The 22,024-nt window shown below is 38.9% G+C and overlaps 1 protein-coding gene across 1 annotated transcript in view; it reads right to left on the bottom strand.

Moving 5' to 3' along the window:
- The window catches only part of CNTNAP2 (contactin associated protein 2), a 2,330,533-nt gene that overhangs the window by 990,134 nt on the left and 1,318,375 nt on the right, over window positions 1-22,024 (bottom strand). Inside the window, exon 10 of the mRNA XM_070369076.1 lies at window positions 16,856-17,027. Within this exon, the coding sequence (XP_070225177.1) occupies window positions 16,856-17,027 (172 nt within the window). The remainder of the gene's footprint in view (window positions 1-16,855; window positions 17,028-22,024) is intronic.

Raw genomic sequence — 22,024 nt, 5'->3', positions numbered from 1 at the left:
AAAGGGACTGAGAATTTCAGAATGATGCCAGTCACAGACCTTTTGGGAATCCCCATTGTCTCTGAAATAGAATAATTCTAAAGGGCAACTTACTGAGTCTTATCAGAAGTTGCATGAATTTTTTACCTCACCTTTGGACAAGACCAACACAGAAGCTGGAGTGCTTTATATATAGCTGCGCAGTGTCCAACAGGATCTATCTAGAGATCCCAGACCAACACTATTCAATAGGGATATCCCATAATCCACATACTAGAGGTAATTTTACATTTTATGACAACCACATTTTAGAAAGAGAAAAGAAAAAGGTGAAATTAGTTTTAATAATATTATATTTCTTTCTTTATCTCTACTAAGTATTCATGACCTAGTATATATTTTACACTTATGGCACATCTCAATTAGAGTAGTTTTTATATCCGACAGGCACATTTGACCAGGGACCGATATACTCAACATACTTTGGCTACCTGATGCGAAGAGCCAACTCACTGGAAAAGACCCTGATGCTGGGAAAGATTGAGGGCCAGAGGAGAAGGGGATGACAGAGGATGAGATGTTTGGATGGCATTGCTGACTCAATAGACATGAGTTTGAGAAAACTTTGGGAGACAGTGGAGGACAAGGAAGCCTGGAGTGTTGCAGTTCATGGGGTTGCAGAGTCAGACACAACTTAGAGACTGAATGACAACAATAACAGCTCTTGATCTCGCCTGTCTTTCTCTTTATTCCACAATGTCATTACCTGCATTTCTAACTCAGCTCTGTCTTTCCCATTTTAACTTTCTTCTACCTCTCTCTCATCTTCACATTTGGGGCTTCACTGGTGGCTCAGATGGTTAAAAAAAAAAAATCCACCTGCAATGCAGGAAACCTGGGTTAGAGACCTGCATTGGGAAGTCCCTGGGAGGAGGGCATGCAACCCACTCCCAGTATTCTTGCCTGGAGAATCCCCATGGACAGAGGAGCCTGGGGGGCTACAGTCCATGGGGTCACAAAGACTCGGACACGACTGAGTGACTAAGCACAGCACAGCACTGCTCAACTGCTTCACAATTTTTCTAGATCCAAGTAAAACAGTATTCTAACTAATATGCAGCAGTTTATCCACAGGGGATATGTTCCAAGGTCCCTAGTGGATGCCTGAAACTTTGGACGGGCATCCACTGGGGGCCTTGTGGAAACCTGTATATACTATGCTTTTTCCAATACATACATACCTATGATGAAGTTTAATTTATAAATTAGGCACAGTATGAAATCAACAACAACAAATAATAAATAGAACAAGTATAACAATATAATGTAATAAATACCATGTGAATGTGGTCTCTCTCTCTCAAAACGTCTTATTGTACAAATTTAACACCTTGCTCAACTTAACTCAATACCTGTGACACAGGGCGGCTAAAACTTCTGCACGTTTGAGGTGAGACAGCAAAACTAGCACCAATTTGTTTTTCCTTGTTTCACAGAGGACTCATTCTTACCATAGGTCTTGGCAACTTCAGCAGGTAGTTTTGTTTTGTTTTGTTTTCATTCCCTATTAAGTGCAGAATGCTCACCTTTTCACTTAAAGGGAGCACTTCATAGCTTCTTTTTGGCATATCTGAATTGATGGCATCACTCCTCTTGGGCTTTGGGAGCATTATTAAGTAAAATAAGGGCTTCTTGAATGCAAGCGCTGCAGTGCCTGGCATGACAGCTGATCCAATCACGCAGATGGCTACTAGGTGGCTAACGGGGAGGTGCACAGGACAGATACAGGATTCACCGTCCAGAAAAGGATGGAGCAAGATGGCAGGAGACCCCATCATGCTACCAGAACTGTGCCAGTTTAAAACTTCAGAATTGTTTCTGAAATTTTTCATTTAATAGCCTCAGACTACAGTTTACCATAGAAGGTGAAACTTTCACGGAAGAGAAGGGGCCACTGTGCTCACTACTAAGCAGTTAATTAACTTAATATTCATGTCTGAACAACTGAATAACTTAATATTCAGTTAAGACGTTATTTAGGAACCAGTGGGGATAACATGTAATCTGTGAAAGCTTTCTCTCATTCTGAAATCAGTTTTTCTTTCTTGCAATACCTTTCTGACCTCCAGGAAACTGGAGGTGAGCTCTCCTCAGTCCAGCTACTAAACACTTTGGATGGACCCGTTCCTGTCTTCTTCTATGGCTATGACCACAGCTTAGCCTCTCAGCACCTCTGCTCAGACAAACATCAGTAATGTAGAACTGACCTCCTTACAAATCCTTCAATGATGCCTTACCACCCAGAGGATAAATTATGGTCTTTTTAGTATGCTTGTTTCCAGCTGATTCTCCCTAGATGTCTAGGCTCAGATCTCTACCCTGACTTTCTAGCTTCACACCAGTAGCTGTTAATCTCTGGAAGACTCTGCGACAAGCGCCTGAGTTTCCCGCCAGTCCCCATGTCACTCACATCTGCATCCTTTGCCATTCATTTTCTGTCTACCTGGGAGGTCCTTCCTATATGCCTGTGAACTGCTCCTCCATCCTAAGCCAGATGCCAGGCTGAATCAGAGGTGCATATGCAAACTTCTTAAGTGAATAATGCAAAGAAATAGAGGAAAACAGTAGAATGGGAAAGACAAGAGATCTCCTTAAAAAAATTGCAGATACCAAGGGAATCAAGATTGCCAGGAGAAATATCAATAACCTCAGATATGCAGATGACACCACCCTTATGGCAGAAAGTGAAGAAGAACTAAAGAGCCTCTTGATGAAAGTGGAAGAGGAGAGTGAAAAAGGTGGCTTAAAGCTTAACATTCAGAAAACGAAGATCATGGTATCTGGTCCAATCACTTCATGGGAAATAGATGGGGAAACAGTGGAAACAGTGTCAGACTTTATTTTTTTGGGCTCCAAAATCACTGCAGATAGTGATTGCAGCCATGAAATGAAAAGATGCTTACTCCTTGGAAGGAAAGTTATGACCAACCTAGACAGCATATTCAAAAGCAGAGACATTACTTTGCCAACAAAGGTCCGTCTAGTCAAGGCTATGGTTTTTCCAGTGGCTATGTATGGATGTGAGAGTTGGACTATAAAGAAAGCTGAGCGCTGAAGAATTGATGCTTTTGAACTGTGGTGTTGGAGAAGATTCTTGAGAATCCCATGGACTGCAAGGAGATCCAACCAGTCCATCCTAAAGGAGACCAGTCCTGGGTGTTCATTGGAAGGATTGATGTTGAGCTGAAACTCCAATACTTTGGCCACCTCATGCGAAGAGCTGACTCATTTGAAAAGACCCTGCTGCTGGGAAAGATTGAGGGCAGGAGGAGAAGGGGACGACAGAGGATGAGATGGTTGGATGGCATCACCGACTCAATGGACATGGGTTTGGGTGGACTCCGGGAGTTGGTGATAGACAGGGAGGCCTGGCATGCTGCAGTTCATGGGGCTGCAAAGAGTCGGACACTATCATTATCTATCCTTGGCACATGGAAGGAAATCAGTGAATGACTGTGGAATGAATGGATAGGTGAATGAATGAATGACATATCTTTCTACCTCTTCCTTGATTCCTAATATAAACTTTCTGCTCTATTCAGTCACTTTACTGTTTCAGACATGACATGGTCATCTGTTCCTCCACAATTCTGTTAATGCTTTTGCTTTGGCCTGGCCTGTTCTTTCTTATCTGTGGCTACAGTTTCTTTAAAGGTCAACATATATCTGTGAAGCCTCCATCAGCCTCTTAGCCCACTGCAATTCTCTCTTCATTAATTTTCTATGAAAACCATTATCTGTAATGATTATGAAGCACAAGCTTCTTAATATAGCTCTTAAACTTCTTATGAATGTTTCCTATCTCCATGGCTGAATTAAAACCTCTCCAGTGAGAAGAGACCCCATCCTGCATCTCTGGATTTCCTCATTGTGAACCTCAGCACCAGTTCTATTACTTTCTCGGGAGATTAACAAACGTCTTTTGAGTTGAAACAGTTGTCCCTCTGTATCCATGGATTCCACATTTGCAAGTTCAACCAACCTCAGATCAAAAATATTTAGAGAAAAATTCCAGAAATTTCCAAAAAGCAAAATTACATAGCATTTATACTGTATGTACAATTGCTTACATTGAATTTACATTGTATTAGGTATTATAAGTAATCTAAAGATGACTTAAAGTTTATCAGAGGATGTGCATAGGTTATATACAAATACTACATCATTTCATATAAAAGACTTGAGCATCCACATATTTTGGTATCCTAGGGCGGGGTCCTGGAACAAATCCCCAGCAGACACAGAGGGATGACTTTACAATAATCAACCATGTGAAAAGAGTTTGTGTAGGGTGCTTCCATCTAACTTCAGATATATCGTTCTTTAAGATTTTAAATATATTTTTTAAATTTACTAATTTTCAAAAGCTTGAAGTTTCAAGAAAAAATAATTTACTTTGAATTCATGTCCATTTGCTCAAAGGGGTCTTCAATGAAGTGTGTCCATGAACATAATTGTCATGTTGATGAAGCCTTTCTGGAACTATGCCAAAAGATCAAAGACCATGAAACTACTGGAATAGAAGTTTAACAGGCACCACTTGTGTAAGGCAAACTAAGTTAATCTAATGTGGTACTGTACTTAGAGGGTCTCTCCTTATCACAACTGTAGATTCAATTCACTTGAGTTCAGTTCAGTCACTCAATCATGTCCGACTCTTTGCAGCTCCATGGATGGCAGAATGCCAGGCCTCCCTGTCCATCACCAACTCCCAGAGTTTACTCAAACTCATGTCCATTGAGTTGGTGATGCCATCCAACCATCTTATCCTCTGTTGTCCCCTTTTCCTCCCACCTTCAAAATTTCCCAGCATCAGGGTATTATCAAATGAGTCAGCTCTTCGCATCAGGTAGCAAAAGTACTGGAGTTTCAGCTTTAGCATCATTCCTTCCAAAGAAATCCCAGGGCTGATCCCCTTCAGAGTAGGCTGGTTGGATCTCCTTGTAGTCCAAGGGACTCTCAAGAGTCTTCTCCAACACCACAGTTCAAAAACATCAATTCTTCGGCATTCAGCTTTCTTCACAGTCCAATTCTTACATCCATACATGACCACAGGAAAAACCATAGCCTCGACTAGACGGACCTTTGTTGGCAAAGTAATGTCTCTGCTTTTGAATATGCTATCTAGGTTGGTCATAACTTTTCTTCTAAGGAGCAAGCATCTTTTAATTTCATGGCTGCTGTTACCATCTGCAGTGATTTTGGAGCCCCAAAAAATAAAGTCTGACACTGTTTCACTGTTGCCCCATCTATTTCCCATGAAGTGATGGGACCAGATACCATGATCTTCGTTTTCTGAATGTTGAGCTTTAAGCCAACTTTTTCACTCTCCACTTTCACTTTCATCAAGAGGCTCTTTAGTTCTTCACTTTCTGCCATAAGGGTGGTGTCATCTGCATATCTGAGGTTGCTGATATTTCTCCCAGCAATCTTGATTCCACCTTGTGCTTCCTCCAGCCCAGCGTTTCTCATGATGTATTCTGCATAGAAGTTAAATAAGCAGGGTGACAATATACAGCCTTGACGTACTCCTTTTCCTATTTGGAACCAGTCTGTTGTTCCATGTCCAGTTCTAACTGTTGCTTCCTGACCTGCATATAGGTTTCTCAAGAGGCAGATCAGGTGGTCTGGTATTCCCATGTCTTGAAGAATTTTCCACAGTTTATTGTGATCCATACAGTCAAAGGTTTTGGCATAGTCAATAAAGCAGAAATCAATGTTTTTCTGGAACTCTCTTGCTTTTTCAGTGATCCAGCAAATGTTGGCAATTTGGTCTCTGGTTCCTCTGCCTTGTCTAAAACCAGCTGAAACATCTGGAATTTCACGCTATGCAAATAAATCTATTTACTGATTAAAGATACCACAACTGAAAAGAGAGACCACTTTTCAGATACCATAATTTGTTACAATTTTTTCCTGATTCACTTTTTAACAACATTCCAAACTAATGCACACGTATTTCCCACCTCTTCCATCTGCACTCGCTCCTGCTCATGTAACATTCCTTTTGATGTAAACAAAATGAAATTCAAACTCTAATCAGTTCCTCAGTGAATTCATAGACACAAGACAACAAAGAAGTATTTATCTCAAATTTGGCAGTAGGTACCTTACAGAATTTAGACAATGTTGTCTAAAATCTTAAGCTTGTTACTCTCTTTAAACTAGTTTTTAGGTAGTACAAATATAATTACAGGAAGAGGAAGTAGTTTTGTTCAATTAACAAGTGAAATAATAATAATGAAATGTCCCAAGTCTTAATAAAACTGTTTTCCTCGCACAGAAATATCTATGACTCCTCTCCCCTTCTTCTCAGGTCATGGATAATTTAAATAGCAAAGGATAATTCTCAAAGAAAATGTCATTTTTAAACTGCCATAATAAATATTAATAACCTTCTTTCATTTTTATCCTGATTTCTATTTTAATGACAGTAGATAATGTCCAATATCAATAAACCAAAGAACAATGTGAATTAATAGTTTTCCCCTCTCTCCTTCCCTTCATCTTCCTTCCTTTCTCCTTTCCCTCCCCCACTTTCTCCTTCCATTACTTGAAATACAGAACACAAAAGAAAAACACAAATTCTACTTTCTTATTTTTCAAATTAGAGAAGTAAAGAATAAAGAAAGTAAACATTAGATAGATACTTACTGTAATCATTTTAAATAACTTAAAACCCTTCATCGTATAAATTCAATAACAACTTGCCAGAGCAATTTGGTACAATCCAATCAGCCAGGGTTTTTTTTTTTTTTTTTTTTTAATGAACCATTTCCATCACCTTCAATTTCCAGTCTTGATTTCTTAAAGTGCAGTGAAAACTAAAGTTACCAATGAACCTGTAAGTTTTGATATTTGCCATGGGGTCACAAAGAGTCTGACAGGACTGAGTTACTAACACTTTGTGCATATCTAAACTGATGGTTGGAGAAGGAAATGGCAATCCACTCCAGTATTCTTGCCTGGAAAATCTCATGGACGAAGAAGCCTGGTAGGCTATAGTCCATGGAGTTCCAAAGAGTCAAACCCGATTTCACTTTCACTTTCAAACTGATGGCTTTATTTATTTTGCCTTTCTAAAACCCTTTAATTTGGCTCTAATGGAAATGATTTTTTTTTTGTCCCTACCTACTTGAAAGTGTAGTTAATATTTAATTAGAGCATGCTATTACAATAATGAGTATGACTTGCATAAATGAATCTGGGAATGAACACTTGACTCCCACACGACACTTGGGGGAGTATGAGGAGTGAAAAATGGTAGCCTACTAGCTCCAGTTCTTCATCCACCAGGCTATGGGATCACTACGTACATTTTAAAAAGCAAACAGTGTGTCTATTCATCCATAAAGTCAGTTTAAGGGTAGGGTAGTTAAATGAGTTCTTAGAGTTCATTCCAACTTTTGCAATATAACTAAGAAATTGACAAAAGCAATTATCTTAAGAAAATGTTTGTTAAGAAAGATGTTTTAAATATATTCTTTAATCACTTGCTTTTGTTTTTATCCTTCAGGTAATCTAATATCAAAAGCCAGAAATAAAATTTAATGACTCATTTAAATCTCTCTGTAGTTGATTTAGCTACATATTAAAATTATTTATCTTTTTCCTTCCTGCTTATCTTCAAACACATAACTGCTTTCTGACATTGCTTTTATGCACCAGGCCTTCCTTGGGATTCAAATGTCAAAGCGTAGCTATATGCCACACCAAAAGCAAATTCAGTTTCCTTTTGTCCTCATACATGGAATACATCAAAGAGGAATAAAGCTGCTGTTGAATCTTAAAATGGTTAATTCAAGCTTTTCTTCCCCTTTTTCTCCTAGGAGGGTTATCTCCTCTGACATTTCACTACTGTATTTTCTTATTAAAAACAAGTTTTGTCACTCTAGTACTTTATTTGTACTTAAAAATAAAGCCACTCTGAGATCACTTCAGAGAGGCAACTGATTCGAACACGGGTTCACCTGGTGTGTAGTATTTTAGGTCACTGAATTTATATATATATTTTTGCTACAATAGATGACTATGGTTTGAATGTTTAAGTATAAACAGGTAACTCCTCTCTAGATCCTTCTATAAGAAACCAAATGGCTCTGGCAATGCAATTAAAGACCAAAGGGTTACCTGGGGTTAGTTTGGGAGTCCAAGAATGTTTATACAAAGCGACATGCTTCTAACACCAAAAATGAATCAGATCTAGCATGAGAAAATATGGCTTTCCATGAAACTACCAATAAATAATTTTGACTTCCCTTGTGGCTCAGAAGGCAAAGAATCAACCTGTAGTGCAGGAGACTCAGGTTCGATCCCTGGGTCAGGAAGATCCCCTGGAGGAGGGCATCATAACCCACTCCAATATTCTTGCCTGGAGAGCCCCATGGACAGAGGAACTTGGTGGGCTTATGGTCCATAGTGTTGCAAAGTCAGACATGACTAAAGCGATTTAGCATGCATGCAGTAATACATAATTTAGCCCAAAGGAGGAAAGAACGCAGCCATTTGCAATATAAAATGGATGGGGTTCCAGATGGGGAGTAAACAGAGATAAGGTGAGAAGACAAAGCAGATAACAGTAAGGAATCACAGTATGAATGTTATGTAAGAAAATTACGACTGGATTAGGTAACTAGTCTTTTTAATATTTTTTATTTTGAGCTGGGGATCTGGTTTTAGGACCCTGAATACCTTCTATCCTACGGGTATTTTTGAAGGGTGTTTCCTAAAAAGAACTCTAGCTTCACACCAGGAAAATTGCTTGCTGGCTCCAGTTCTCAGGGAATGAATTCCAGCTGACCTGTTCTTTGCTGCTTTGAAGTCTGATGGGATCAGAGCCACAGTGAAGTCAGACTTGAACAGGCGTGAAGTTCTGAATAATGTGAAGTTCATCTGAGAGACTTTCTGCCTCTTTTAAGCACTTTTGCATAATTACTATGAAGGGAAAGTAAGATATTCCCGGAAACCTACACTTTGCTAATAAGAATCTAATGATAGAAGATAAAACGCTTCGCAGTGTAAAAGAAGCAGGAGCACAGCTCGACACCAGTCTGATTGACATGAACATTTGTAGAGACGAATGGAAGGCATGGTCAGGCTGGAAATCTATGAAAAGATGTTAGGCCCACTGGGTGGCGATTTGTAGGCAGCAATATCCAGAGGCAACAGAAAATCTGGCATAAATAGTGTCACTACAGAAACACCCATGTTTATGAGACACATTTTCCTTTTTCCTATAGTGGAAATAATTTTTAGATATTTCAAGTCAAAGTTTTAATTTTATTATCTTTCTGGTTCAGTTGATCAATGCCGTTTTTCACAAAGAGGCCGGGCTAGGAAAAGTTACCTCTGGACACTGGAATAGGGGAAAAAGCAAAAACAAAAACTAGCAGATTCAATTTTGTGGATTCAATTTTGTGAATTGGGGTTGAAAGAGCTCTGTCTTTGAGAGCAAAAGAGAAGAACGTAGTCTTAGGACAGCATAAGGTCTGATCAATGACCTCCCTCCACTAGCATTAAAGTTCCAGGAGGAAAAGTTCCCTGAGTAAGCCTCAATAAGTGCGTATTGACTGAATGGATCTCAGCAGGGACTTACAAATCCTCTGGCAGTGGTGGCCGGTGCCTCCCTTTCCACATTTGGGAACCTGATTTCTAAGAGGCCCATGTCAGCTGGAGTTGTACAGAGTAGATATGGAGCTGAGGCAGAGGGGGCCCTAAGATTGTCATCCCCACTCCCCACACCCACAGCCAGGCACACACCATCATTAATTTCAGCTTGTACGCAGTTTGCAAAAGATCTCAAAATCCCTGAGTGGCCCAGTGGGGTATGTGAAAATGCCTGGATGGCCAGTAGACAACATAAAGGACTCAGGAGAAGATCTTTGCCCAGAGAGGACACAGATCTTGAGAGACCAACCATCTTGGTTTACTCAGAACCGTGGGGGGTTTCTCTAGGTCAAAGACCCTCAATCCTAAAAGCAAGATGGTCCCTGGCAAACTGGGATGAGTTACCTTCTTACCCCAATCCCCAAACCTGAGCCCAGCACAAGCCAGGGCTGATCCCACAGCCAGAAGGAAGAACTGCAGGGCGGTGGGGCTGGCTCCTAAAGACCAAGCTGCCAGGGCACCCTCAGGGGAGGCCAGAAGGAGCCTGAGCAGACCATGTGAGTGAAACCCACTCCTCTGCTGATGTGACATAAGTTGCCTGGGCCTGACCCAAAGCTAAATGGGAAGAGTCAAGGAGGACACATAAAATGGGATAGTAGCCCCAAATGGGAGCTTGGCTTTGACTAAGTTTGAATCACATATTGACTTTATATATATATAGATATAGATATAGATGGATATATAGATAGTTATTAGGGCACCTGAATGTATGTGTCCCAATTCTTTTTGCTGCTATACACTGGAAATGGGAGCTTATGAACAAATGAAGATCAATTTTAAAAAATAAAAAAAGATGCTACATGCATTCTTCATCTCAGGACTGTAAATCTTAAACTTGTTGTATGAAGTCATGACTGCCTTCTGAATTCTTGGTATTAATCTACTTATGCACTGTTCACCTTTCTGGCAGAATTAGCTTCGTCTTGAAGCCTCTCATGCTGTATCTATCCAACTCTCATTTAAGTGCTCTTATAAAAAATCATATACTTATTCTTTCCTTTCAAGGAAAAGCAAATCAAACAAACTTGGTAGATATTCTGGAAAAGAACGCATTGGATTAAAAAATAAAAACTGGGTCTGTGATTATGCACTGCCATCCAAAAATAAAATGAAGACTTAATTACTAACTCAGAAATAGGATCCAGTCTATTCAGTTTCTCAAGGGGTAATTTTGTGGGCTGCACTTAACCCGCGATGTTTACTCTTCCTTTTCCGCTCTCTGTGCTATCCAGACATTTCCTGGTTTTCTTTCTTAATATATTTACATGGGAGGTTACAGAAAAGGTAAAGAAGACTCTAGTTAACTGCTTTTTCTACCAGATGCTGATTAACAATATGAATTTGCTTTGTCCTCTAAACAACCATTTAGTCCCCAAGTTCCAATCTCTAAAGGACATCATTGGCATGCAGCTTAATACATCTGAAAATAAGTGTATCATCTTCTCTTTCAAAGTCATTTTCATAATTAGGAATTTGTTCCTCTATGTTCTGGTAAAATGATGGTATTGGTTGATTTTAGACATGGAGGATAAAGAAAGCACAGATGCTTTCAGCTTCGATAAAAGTAATATTTGACTCACAGTGATTTAAATAAACAACGGTTGCTTTTCTTCCCACACAAAAAGGAGGGAAAGTGGTTACTGACTCTGGTTCACTGGAGCTTGGAGCCGTATGATCAAGAAATGGTATCTATATTTGAACAAGGATAATGGAGGGGGAGGGTGGAACCTCTGTATTAGAAAAACAAACACTTTCTCAGAACACTTTATCTGACTTCTGCTTACCTGTCATTAGCTAGGACCATGACACATCACTGCTGTGGATGACCAGGAAAATCTCTCTCTCTGGCAGCTAACCTATGAGGGTGATCTTAGGTTTGATACAGAAGTTACAGCTAGCAAAACAGTCTTTTCTGCGACTCACAAAACAAAAATTTTGCCTAACCAGTCATGAACACCACCTACTTCAGCTCAAACTATTTTCACTCCAGCTTCTTAACACCATGTGTCCTGAATTAGAATCCTAGATAAACAAACCAAATACAAGCTCTTACAGGGATTCACAAATTCCACCTTATGATGCAGCAACTCTTGTAGTTTAAAAATTATGGCTGATATCTGCCAGGACCCTCCTAGGACTTACTCAGGCCCCCAAACCTCTGTCCTCACTCCCTTCCTCCTCCACATCATCTGAGATACCCCTTGGTTCTCTTTTGGTTCTCCCTTGCAGGAGGAAGTGCATAAACATAACTTTAATAGGGATGTTTCTGGAGGCTTTTTTTGCTCAGATTTTCAAACCCAGAAAGAGGATAGAGGGAAGTGGGTGGAGGACAAGAGTTGAGTCTTGTGCCTGGAGATGTTTGCCACAGAGAAGGAAAAATGCCAGGGCACTAGGAATAGATGATAGATGGTACTTGTGCAAGGAGAAGCAAGATTATCTGCTAGATACACTGATGGTTTGATGAAGTCTTCTTCCTTAAGAGCAGGGTCTCACTCAAAGGGTAAAGCTACAGGCTTCTGATGTTGGAAGAGGCTTCTTGTCTACTGCTTACCCTCTCCCTTTCCAGTTCTACAGCTGTTTATGAAATACAGCTGAAGAAACCAGAGGTCTTCAATAGATAAACGTGATGATCTTATCAGACGCAGCATCTCATTGCTTAATCGGCAGTTGTGTGCTTGTGAGATACGTGTATCCAACTATCGTCTTGAAACGTCCACTTAGATGTCAACAGACCTTTCAACTCATACCCAGCACTGAATTCCTGATTTTTCCTTCTGCCCCATGACTAGTCTTCTCTACCACTAGCCTTCTCATCAGAGGACATGGTAACTCCTTCCTTCCAGTTGCTGTTACCAAATCATTTGGCATTATGTCTTCTCTTTTTCTCATGGTTGGAATCTAGTCCATTAAAAAGCCCTCTACCGTCTCAGTGTACTCAGAACTGACCACATCACCCTATCTCTTGTGCTAGCACCGTGGTCTCAGGCCACAGCATCTCTCACGTGGGTTACTATCACTGCCCCCCAGCTTCTACCCTTCCTCTTCCCACAGACAAGGGTTAGCCTTCAAAACTATAAGCTAAATTGTGCCACTGCTCTACTCAGAAACCTGCAGTGCCTCCCTACTTCTCTCAGAATAGAAGTCAGATCCTTACAATGACCTGAAGGTCTCCAGGACCTGACCTCTATGATTGCCTTGGCCTCTTCTGGGGATCTGCTCCTCGTCCTTCCAAACCTGCCATCCAAGCCCCTTGCTGATCCTAGATGATACCAGGCAGCCTTGTTTCATTGACTAGCCTCTTTTCCTGGAATGGCTTTTCTCCAAATTGGTGAATTCTTTTACCTTTTTCAAGCTTCCCAAGTGATGCAGTGGTAAACAATCTACCTGGTAAACAGGTAGAAAGTGAAGTCTCTCAGTCGTGTCCAACTCTTTGCAACCCCATGGACTGTAGCCTACCAGGTTCCTTTGTCCATGGGATTTTCCAGGCAAGAGTACTAGAGTGGGTTGCCACTTCCTTCTTCAGGGCATCTTCCTGACCCAGGGATTGAACCCGGGTCTCCTGCAAACAGGTAAACACAAGAGACCTGGGTTTGATCCTTGGGTCAGGAAGATCCCCTGGAGTAGAAAATGGCAACCCACTCCAATATTCTCACCTGGAAAATTCCATGGACAGAGAGCCTGGCAGGCTATAGTCTTTGGGGTTGCAAAGAGTCGGAAAACGACAGAATGACTGAGTATACATGCATACTTCTTTCAGGTCTTGAATTCACGAATGAAGCTAACATTAATCAACCTATTTAAACTATAATCCAACACCAATCTCCTTAAAATGCCAGTCCTCCTTGATTAGCCCAACTTTTTTTTTTTTTAAATATAAATAGCATGTATTCCTACTAACTTACTATACTATTTATTTATCACAGGTTTGTGTCCCTCCCCTTCTCCCAGAATGCAAGCTTCACAAGTGCAAGGATCTTTGTTTAGGTCAATGATTTGCCCTAAGTGCCTAGAACAGTGCCTGGCACCATAGATGCACTCAGAAAACACTACTAAAGGCATAATTCTGTAGCTTGGTATGCTTGTTGTCTCTTTGATTCAATGTCATGTTCAGAAAATAAACATATAAACAAAACAAGGTGCATGTAAATCCACTCCCTGCCCCCCCAAAAAAGAAAAAAAATTAAAACCATTGAATATTTCAGTATCACACACAGCAAAACTCCTTTAGAATCACCTTCCCAAATTATTTTCCTAAGTTCTACTCATAAAATCAATGCAGCTGCTCCTATAATCTCTAAACATTTTATAAAAATCACACTTGTGATTTCTATATTTTATCCTATGTTTTCAGTTTTCCCTTTTTAAATTTTTTTTTTCAAAAATAGCTCTCAAATCAATCAAGCTGAAATCTGAAAGGATAAAAGTAAGAAAGAGCCCGTGTAGGGCTGCTTAAGGAGAATTTAGGTAGGCTGAAAATAAAATGGTAGAATGGCAGTTGAAAAGTTTCAGTTAGTAAGGGTGTACGACCAAACCAGAGACGAGCCAGAGATGTATCATTAAGGAGTCATGGATGGGTCAGAGCTGTGTGAAGACAGGGTAATGGCCCTGGTACTCTCATATGCGAAGAAAGATTAAGGGTGAGCTCAACAATGAGCACCTCAATGGTTTGAATAAGGTGAATATAGTTCTGAATTCTACATGCAAAAACACAACACTTCACAGATCAAGACAGAACTGTGCACATTTTAGGTGAAAAAGGAATGTGCTATTTCATACACTGTTAATTACTGTACAGAAATCACTGCCCTGGTAACCATTTCACTATATATGTTGTACACCTGAAGCTATAATATAATGATATAGGGCGATTATATCTTAAAAAAAAAAAAGTCAATGCCCTCAAAAAATAAGACAAGCAGAGAAGGTATTCAATAGTGGATTTAGGAATAAATGCACCTCGCGATGCATCAGAGGTGATTACTTCTGCATAAGCACTCTTCTGGGTTAGCACCCTGCGGGATAAGAAAGATGTGTTCCTTGTTCTGTCAGCTACAGGGCACTCAGCAACACAGACAGTGGCATGATGCCAGTTTGGCAAAAGAACACTTTGTATATTCCTGTACCTGCCCCAAATTGAAATTTGCATCCCTAATCTACATTGTCTCTTGTGTTCTTCTCCTTACCAGGAGAACCTGGTTCATTACCCAAATCTCACTCATTCTTTTGGAGACATTTTAACTTCTAATATTGCCATGGGTGTACAACAGTGAAATCTCAACACTTCACCCACACTTCCTTGGTAGCAAACAATTTAAACACAATTCCCAGGAAATTTCCCTGTTTGGAGTGAAATAACAGTATCACCATAAAACCTAGCCAGTTTACAAAAGCTAGATGAACTAACTTGGATATTATTGACAGAAATTATTGTATCATTAAAGTTACTGACATAGAAAATGAACAAGGTACTAAAGTGACTCATAGACTGTCTATTACTAAGAGGGAAAATCTTCCTGTATGGAAAATCATTATTAAAATTTATGAATACACAGAGAATATCAGAATATATGTTCTTAGAACATGCATTTTTCAGTTTTTGTGATTATTACCACCACTGCTTTAGGCAGAAATAACAACTATTACATTATTGATGGTTCAAAATTTAGGAGTATATTTTTATTAAAATTGTTTGTTTCTCTGTTTAAGTATAAACTGTTTAGGCTATAAGTACCTATATTTGCATAAATGCAATAAAAATAAGCACTATGCTATGCCTTATTATAAACATATTAAAGCTTTAAAAAGTTACATTCTACAGACATCATAAACTCTAATTTATCATTCACATGAATACTACTTTATTAAGATTATATAAAGCAAACTTAATTCATAATAGATGATTTTATATATTTTTAAGATTCATTATATGTCTCTACATGACTTCCCCAAGGATCTCCTATTAAATGAAATAAGGTTGGAAGAGACTTAAGGTCTATATTTTACTGGGGACAGACTGAGACTTATGGAAGTTTAGTTTTCAAAATATAAAATTAATGAAAAAAATTTTCAGAATAAGATAATCCTCTCATAAAAGATTTGAAAATAGGATAGGCCATCACCTAAATCCACCAGATTAAATTCAACCCATAGTTAGATGTAGTTTGTTTGTGGGAAATACATATCAAAATGAAATATTTTCATGTTGGAATAAAAGGAACTTCTTAGAAGTATGTTATGGTAGTATATGTAATGCTGCCATAATATTCCATATAAGTTGTATCTTTCCACCATGTAAGAGGTCAGCTAAGTTTTTATAAAAAGTCATCCCCCCCCAGATTTGCAAAAACTTATAAGGATGAGATCTTTTAATATTTCACTATGTCTTAGACTCAACTACATTAAATATCCCACTTCAGTAAATCCCCATATTGCCTACCAATAATTTTCAACATTTATTTTCCTCTAAGAGGGAGCTTTATATGGGATTATACACTGAGGATAAGTCATGATCAAGACAAAGAGAAGGGGTCATTTCTGCTGTGGCATAGTTTATATGCATGCTGCTGCTGCTGCTGCTAAGTCACTTCAGTCATGTCTGATTCTGTGTGACCCCACAGATGGCAGCCCACCAGGCACCCCTGTCCCTGTGATCCTCCAGGCAAGAATACTGGAGTGGGTTGCCATTTCCTTCTCCAATGCATGAAAGTAAAAAGTGAAAGTGAAGTCGCTCAGTCGTATCCGACTCCTAGCAACCCCATGGACTGCAGCCTACCAGGCTCCTCTGTCCACGGGATTTTCCAGGCAAGAGTACTGGAGTGGGGTGCCATTGCCTTCTCCAGTTTATATGCATAGTTTATTTAAAAACAAACTGAATTCTGTTTCTAGCTGTCACTTGCAAAACTACATGCAAAATGATCACATTCACCAAGGAGGGTTGAATGGAATAATATGACATCATAGACTGTCATATATAACCATGACCTGATATAAACATCACTTCTAATATCACAAACATATACCACAGGCATGGCCAATGGCTCCTGCCACCTTGCCCCATATAGGGTTGTACGTTTCAGAGTTTAACTTGTCCTACAACAAAAACATGAATTTTGAAAGTTTGGCAATTCGAGGTAGGAAGACAGACCATTACCTGTCTATGATGGCACACATGTCAATGCTGACATTTGCAAAACTTCCAGGCCTCCTTTGTGCCACTTCGGATAAATTTACAAGTTGATCATCCACTTGAATGAGCTGCATGCATCCTTGGAATGAAGGCTGAAGGACAGAGTGACTTGAGTTATTCATCTGGTTCAGATAACCTGTGAGAGAGAAAAAAATGGGAATGTTCAATTCTGTGTGCGGCATGCTTCACTAAAATTCCTCTGGGTGGTTTTCCCTGACCACAGCCATCGCATCCAACTGCTGTGTTTTGTTGATCCTACTCATGTTGTATTCAATGTGGAAGAATGAATTCTTTTGAGAAAATGGTATTATTTCAGGGGAGGGTGTGAGGGTTGAACCTAGGTGAATGTTTGTCTCTGGGGTCTAGCATCCTTCATATTTTCTCTTTTGACATCTTTTTCACCGTGTCAGATCTCTCTATCCCTCCGTTCATTGCTATACTTCCTCATCTGACTCTGTCTTCAGAGATCAGGATGTACAATTTTAGACCTTTCCAAACTATCCAACCATCTTTCTTTTATAGCTTCAATATTTACTTCCATTTTCTTAATTTCTTAGAGGCCTGTTATGCAGATGTAAAGAAGTTAAAACTTACTGTTATCAACTAAGGTCGGCTTCTTGTTGGGGGCCAGCGTGAGGCACTCCACCCATGGCAAAGGTCAAGAGGAAGGAGGCTCGACATACGCAAAGGCGGGATCGAGCCTCAGGATCCTGCCGTTGTGTATGTCGAGCCTCTGGAGTCCCCCTGGCAATCCTCGAGCATCTACCCCCATAACCAGAGCCTGCCTACTTTACTACTTTGTGCTCTCACCCACACCTCTGACTTTACGGGGGCTGTCCCCCACCACCTCTTTTGGAGAAGAAGTTAACTTAGAGCTCCAGTTAATAATAATTCCTGGGCGTGATAGGAGTGTTTCAACCTACAAACTCCTCTGAAGGTTCTCTAGCCTGCCTGACAGGCTTGTCCGGCCACATGTGATTGCTCACAGCCTCCCAACCGTGAGAGGCACGAGATGCTTTAAACCTTCTAAAAACAGGTTCTTTAGAGAAGTTAGAAAACTATTAGTATAAGTATAGTGGGCTGATTAGAAATTGTATTGGTGAAGGGTTTTTCATTTGTTGAGCCAATGTTTACTGCTAAGTCTCCACATCCCCTGCCCTTATACATGTTAATGAATATATAGAAGAAATAAGTATTAACTTTGATATTAAAGTTAACCTTAGGCTAAGTAATTCTTTCCTTAATTAAAACCCACTACACCCTCACCCTATAGGAATGTAACTTTATCTGGTACCTTTGGAAGGTGGCGTCTGTTTCAAAAATAATCACCCCTGGAGAAATAAGTGTTCTGGTTGACTGACTGCTGTCACAAGGAGAGGGTCATAAATTGTCAGCAGGCCCCCTGGCCAGAAGATGATGTAATACCCCTAAGACCTCTGTATACATTTGTATGAAGCACCTGACTTTGATAAAAGTCAGGACTGCTGACCCTGTGTGACTTTTGTATAACACCTCAGTGTATAAAAACAGACCCTGGAAAATAGAGAATTGGGATCAGTTCCTCAAAAGACTGGTCTCCCCATGTCTCTCTCTCTCTCAAACTCTGGCTGAGTCTCCATCTGGAGCGCGGAACCCGCCATGCTTACTAATTATGCCTGGGCTTCTAAGATCCGACCGGGGAGGCCTCAGTGTCTCCTCTCCTTCGGGAGAACGGAAGGACGCCTGCAGCCTACGTAAGTGGTGCAAGCTTCTTGTCTTGAAGTTTTATTGGTCTCCCACGTAAACCAAGCTACTCAGCCTCTTTTCTCCACTGAATTTTCCTACTGAGCTATCCTCATTCTATTACTCTTTATATCTTTGATGAATATGTAAATAGTCACCAACGCTGTCTCCCCTTCAAATACCCTGGATCATCCGGGGCTGGACCCCATCAGCTTCTTTTATGGATTAATATCTAACTCAATCCAAAGAGATATTTGCATTACAAATAATTTCTCAATTTATAAAACCCAAAGAAACATAAAAAGATAAATTTAGATATAAGGGTCAGTCACCCTGCTCTGAATATCCATCTCAGGTAAGGTACCTAATATGATATAGGGAGCAAAAGTGATAAGAAGTAAAACTAAAATTTTAAAAGGATGAATAACAAGGCAAGAAGAGAAAATTTCTATGAGGATTAGAAAGTATTCATTCTATTATGGAGTAGAACATGCATATGCCAAGGCTGAGATTAGACACTTTTTCAAAATCTTATTGCAAAGTAACTTTAAAATAGCATCAAAAATCAATTGCCTTATGCCTTTTCAATAGAAAAAATGTAATACATGTTATGCATAAAAAAACCTGTGGGACATATGGAATAAATCTTCTTGATCCCATTAAATATCTCTTGATCCCATTAAATATCTCCACAAAGTCCCCCAAAGCTACTTTTCATATTGTCCCCATAGAAAATTCACCTAACAGAGCAAATTTAAATGGTAGTATTTTTCTGCTTAAAAATCTCAAGTTACTGACAATCTTTTCCATCTAATATTATATTTACAGCAAAAAAAAAAAATTTATACAAAGTGGGTTGGTATCAAATGAAGTGAAAATCACTAAGTCGTGTCCAGCTCTTTGAAACCCCATGGACTATACAGTCCATGGAATTCTCCAGGCCAGAATACTGGAGTGGGTAGCCTTTCCCTTCTCCAAGGGATCTTCTCAACCCAGGGATCGAACTCAGGTGTCCTGCATCGCAGGCAGATTCTTTACCAGCTGAGACACTGTATGGTCCATGGGGTCGCAAAGAGTTGGACACGACTGAGCAACTTTGGTATCACGATGTGCCATTAATTGGATAAAAGGGAATTTTCAATAAAAACTTTTTCAGAAATTGCCCATTAAGTGATTTTTTTAAATGTCCTATATTGTTTGACTAGTAACAGTGTTTTAAAGCAAGAAAAATTTCCCTTTAATAATGGGTTACATAATTAAAACCTAATGATAATCAATTGATTCCTCTTTAAGGATTAACCACAGAAGTGTACACAATCATTTTCTATCAACACAGTACTAAATAAAAATAAGGTTATACTTAAGTAAATTTCTTGAGTTAAAAATAAATATAAGGCTCTATTTCAATGTCAAACATATGGTATTCTTTTTTTTTTTTTTCTTCTTTCTTTTCTGAGTCACTTTTTCCCCCCATTCGCACTGACTTAATCCCCTCAGAAAATTGCTGATCTTAGCTAAGTTGTCTATTTAGACAAACCATATGCGTACATATGATTTTCAATCTGTCTAATCAAGATAAAATTGAATGGGGTTTAATGTCTAAACTTAGCAGAGAAAAAATATCCAGCTGTAACTTTATTGACTGTTCTTAACAAGATGATCACTTGATTCTGGTTTTTGAACACTTGAAGTCTCTAAATATCCACACTCTCTTTGAAGTATTCCAAAATGGGTAGATGTATTGTGAGAACAAGATCTTCTCCAAAGCAAGGCAGCTGGGTAACACACAGATCACTATATAATGGGTATATTTAAGTTCATAAAACAAGACTTCATCAGTTACTCATAACAATGTCATTTACTCCTGGTGAATTTTGGAGTTTGAAGTTATCGAGTCCTTTCATTTTCTACATGAGATACATTCTAGGAGAAAATACTTATAGTACAAACTTCTACATGTCCATTAAAATGTGGCCATGAAGATTTATGGCTCTTGAAGAGGTTGTCAGTAATGGCTGAAAGAAAGGTGAGGAAATGGTGTTCTCAGAAATGGAAGAAACCTGGATCCTTAGTATGTTGCAGTGGAAAGTTGAGCAACACTGTGATAATATTGAAAGGAATACACTGCACTTAATAAACTTTATCATCTAGCTGAGGATTACTGTGCATAGTATTCTGGCACCTTCTTTCTGTTTATAAGGGAAAAGAAGAGAGAAAAACTGTTAAATATGAGGAAGCCAGGTCTTAATGGATTTGAACATAAAATGTTTTCTTAAACTTCAGTCTCTCCAGATGTTGAACAATGCAAAAATTAAGAAATCTCTTCAAGGCAAATTTCAACTACCAGGGAAACATGATCTAAAGATGATAATGAGGTGTGACTATAAAATCCATATTAAGACCTCCAACATATATTAGACAATGCTTCCAAGAACCATTCATTCAGACAAAAGAACCTCTATGTAGCTTAGTGGTGTGTCTTTCCAAGCCCCTGATATAAACAATGAAGATTCTAAAAATAATCTTCCTCAGCATATTAGCAGAAGCCCAATGTAAAAACAAAAAACAAAAAACTTATCTTTATGAAAGTGTGGATAAGGCTTTTGTTTAATGGAGTAAAGCTTAATTACATTTATAGGTATCCTACAAGTTTTTAAGAGAACTATACTAGAATATTGACCACTCCCAACTGATTCAGATCAGTTGGCAATGGGTTAAAGATGCTGTTTCTGATACTTGAAATTCCTGATACTCTAACCCACTCCCCCCTCCTCGAAATGAAGGACAGCATATTATTTATTTTCTGTATTAGTTCCCTTTATGTCAAATATAATTTCAGTAAAAATCCTAATGCAATAGTATCTGTGATTCTTTCAATGACTACCCTAAAGTTCAGGATTTAACATAGTAGGTTAATATCAGGGTTGTTTGGAGAAAAAAAAAAATGCATCTGGGATACTGAAGGTCAGAAATGAAGATATAAAATGGACAGAGGGTCAAACTTAATTAAAATTTGCTAAGTTATTATAAAAAATATATATAGTAAGAAAGTAAAGTCATTTGTTTCAGCTTAGAGCTTAAATTTATTACATCTATGGATTTGAAATAAAAAATGTAATGTTTATATATTGGTTGTCGTTATTAGGTCCTATGATCTGACAATATGTTGTGACACCCACAGTGAATTTTAACTGTGTCATTATCAATTGCATCTATCAGTGAGCTGGGCCATTGTCACCTTACTGGTGTGTCTGAAATTGCCATTTAAATCTTAGCATGTAAAAACTTTATACCTGATTTGAAGCTCAACATTTTGCTATTCTCATTGACAAAACAAACACGTGCATTTTCACAGTTTTAAAATTTTAACTCAGATATACATTAGTGAAAAATATGCTGATATTTGTTTTG

The sequence above is a fragment of the Bos mutus genome, chromosome 4, assembly GCF_027580195.1.
Source record: "Bos mutus isolate GX-2022 chromosome 4, NWIPB_WYAK_1.1, whole genome shotgun sequence".
Classification (NCBI taxonomy): domain Eukaryota; kingdom Metazoa; phylum Chordata; class Mammalia; order Artiodactyla; family Bovidae; genus Bos; species Bos mutus.
Note: the sequence above shows the minus strand (reverse complement) of the source record. Positions and strands in the feature narration are given on the sequence as shown.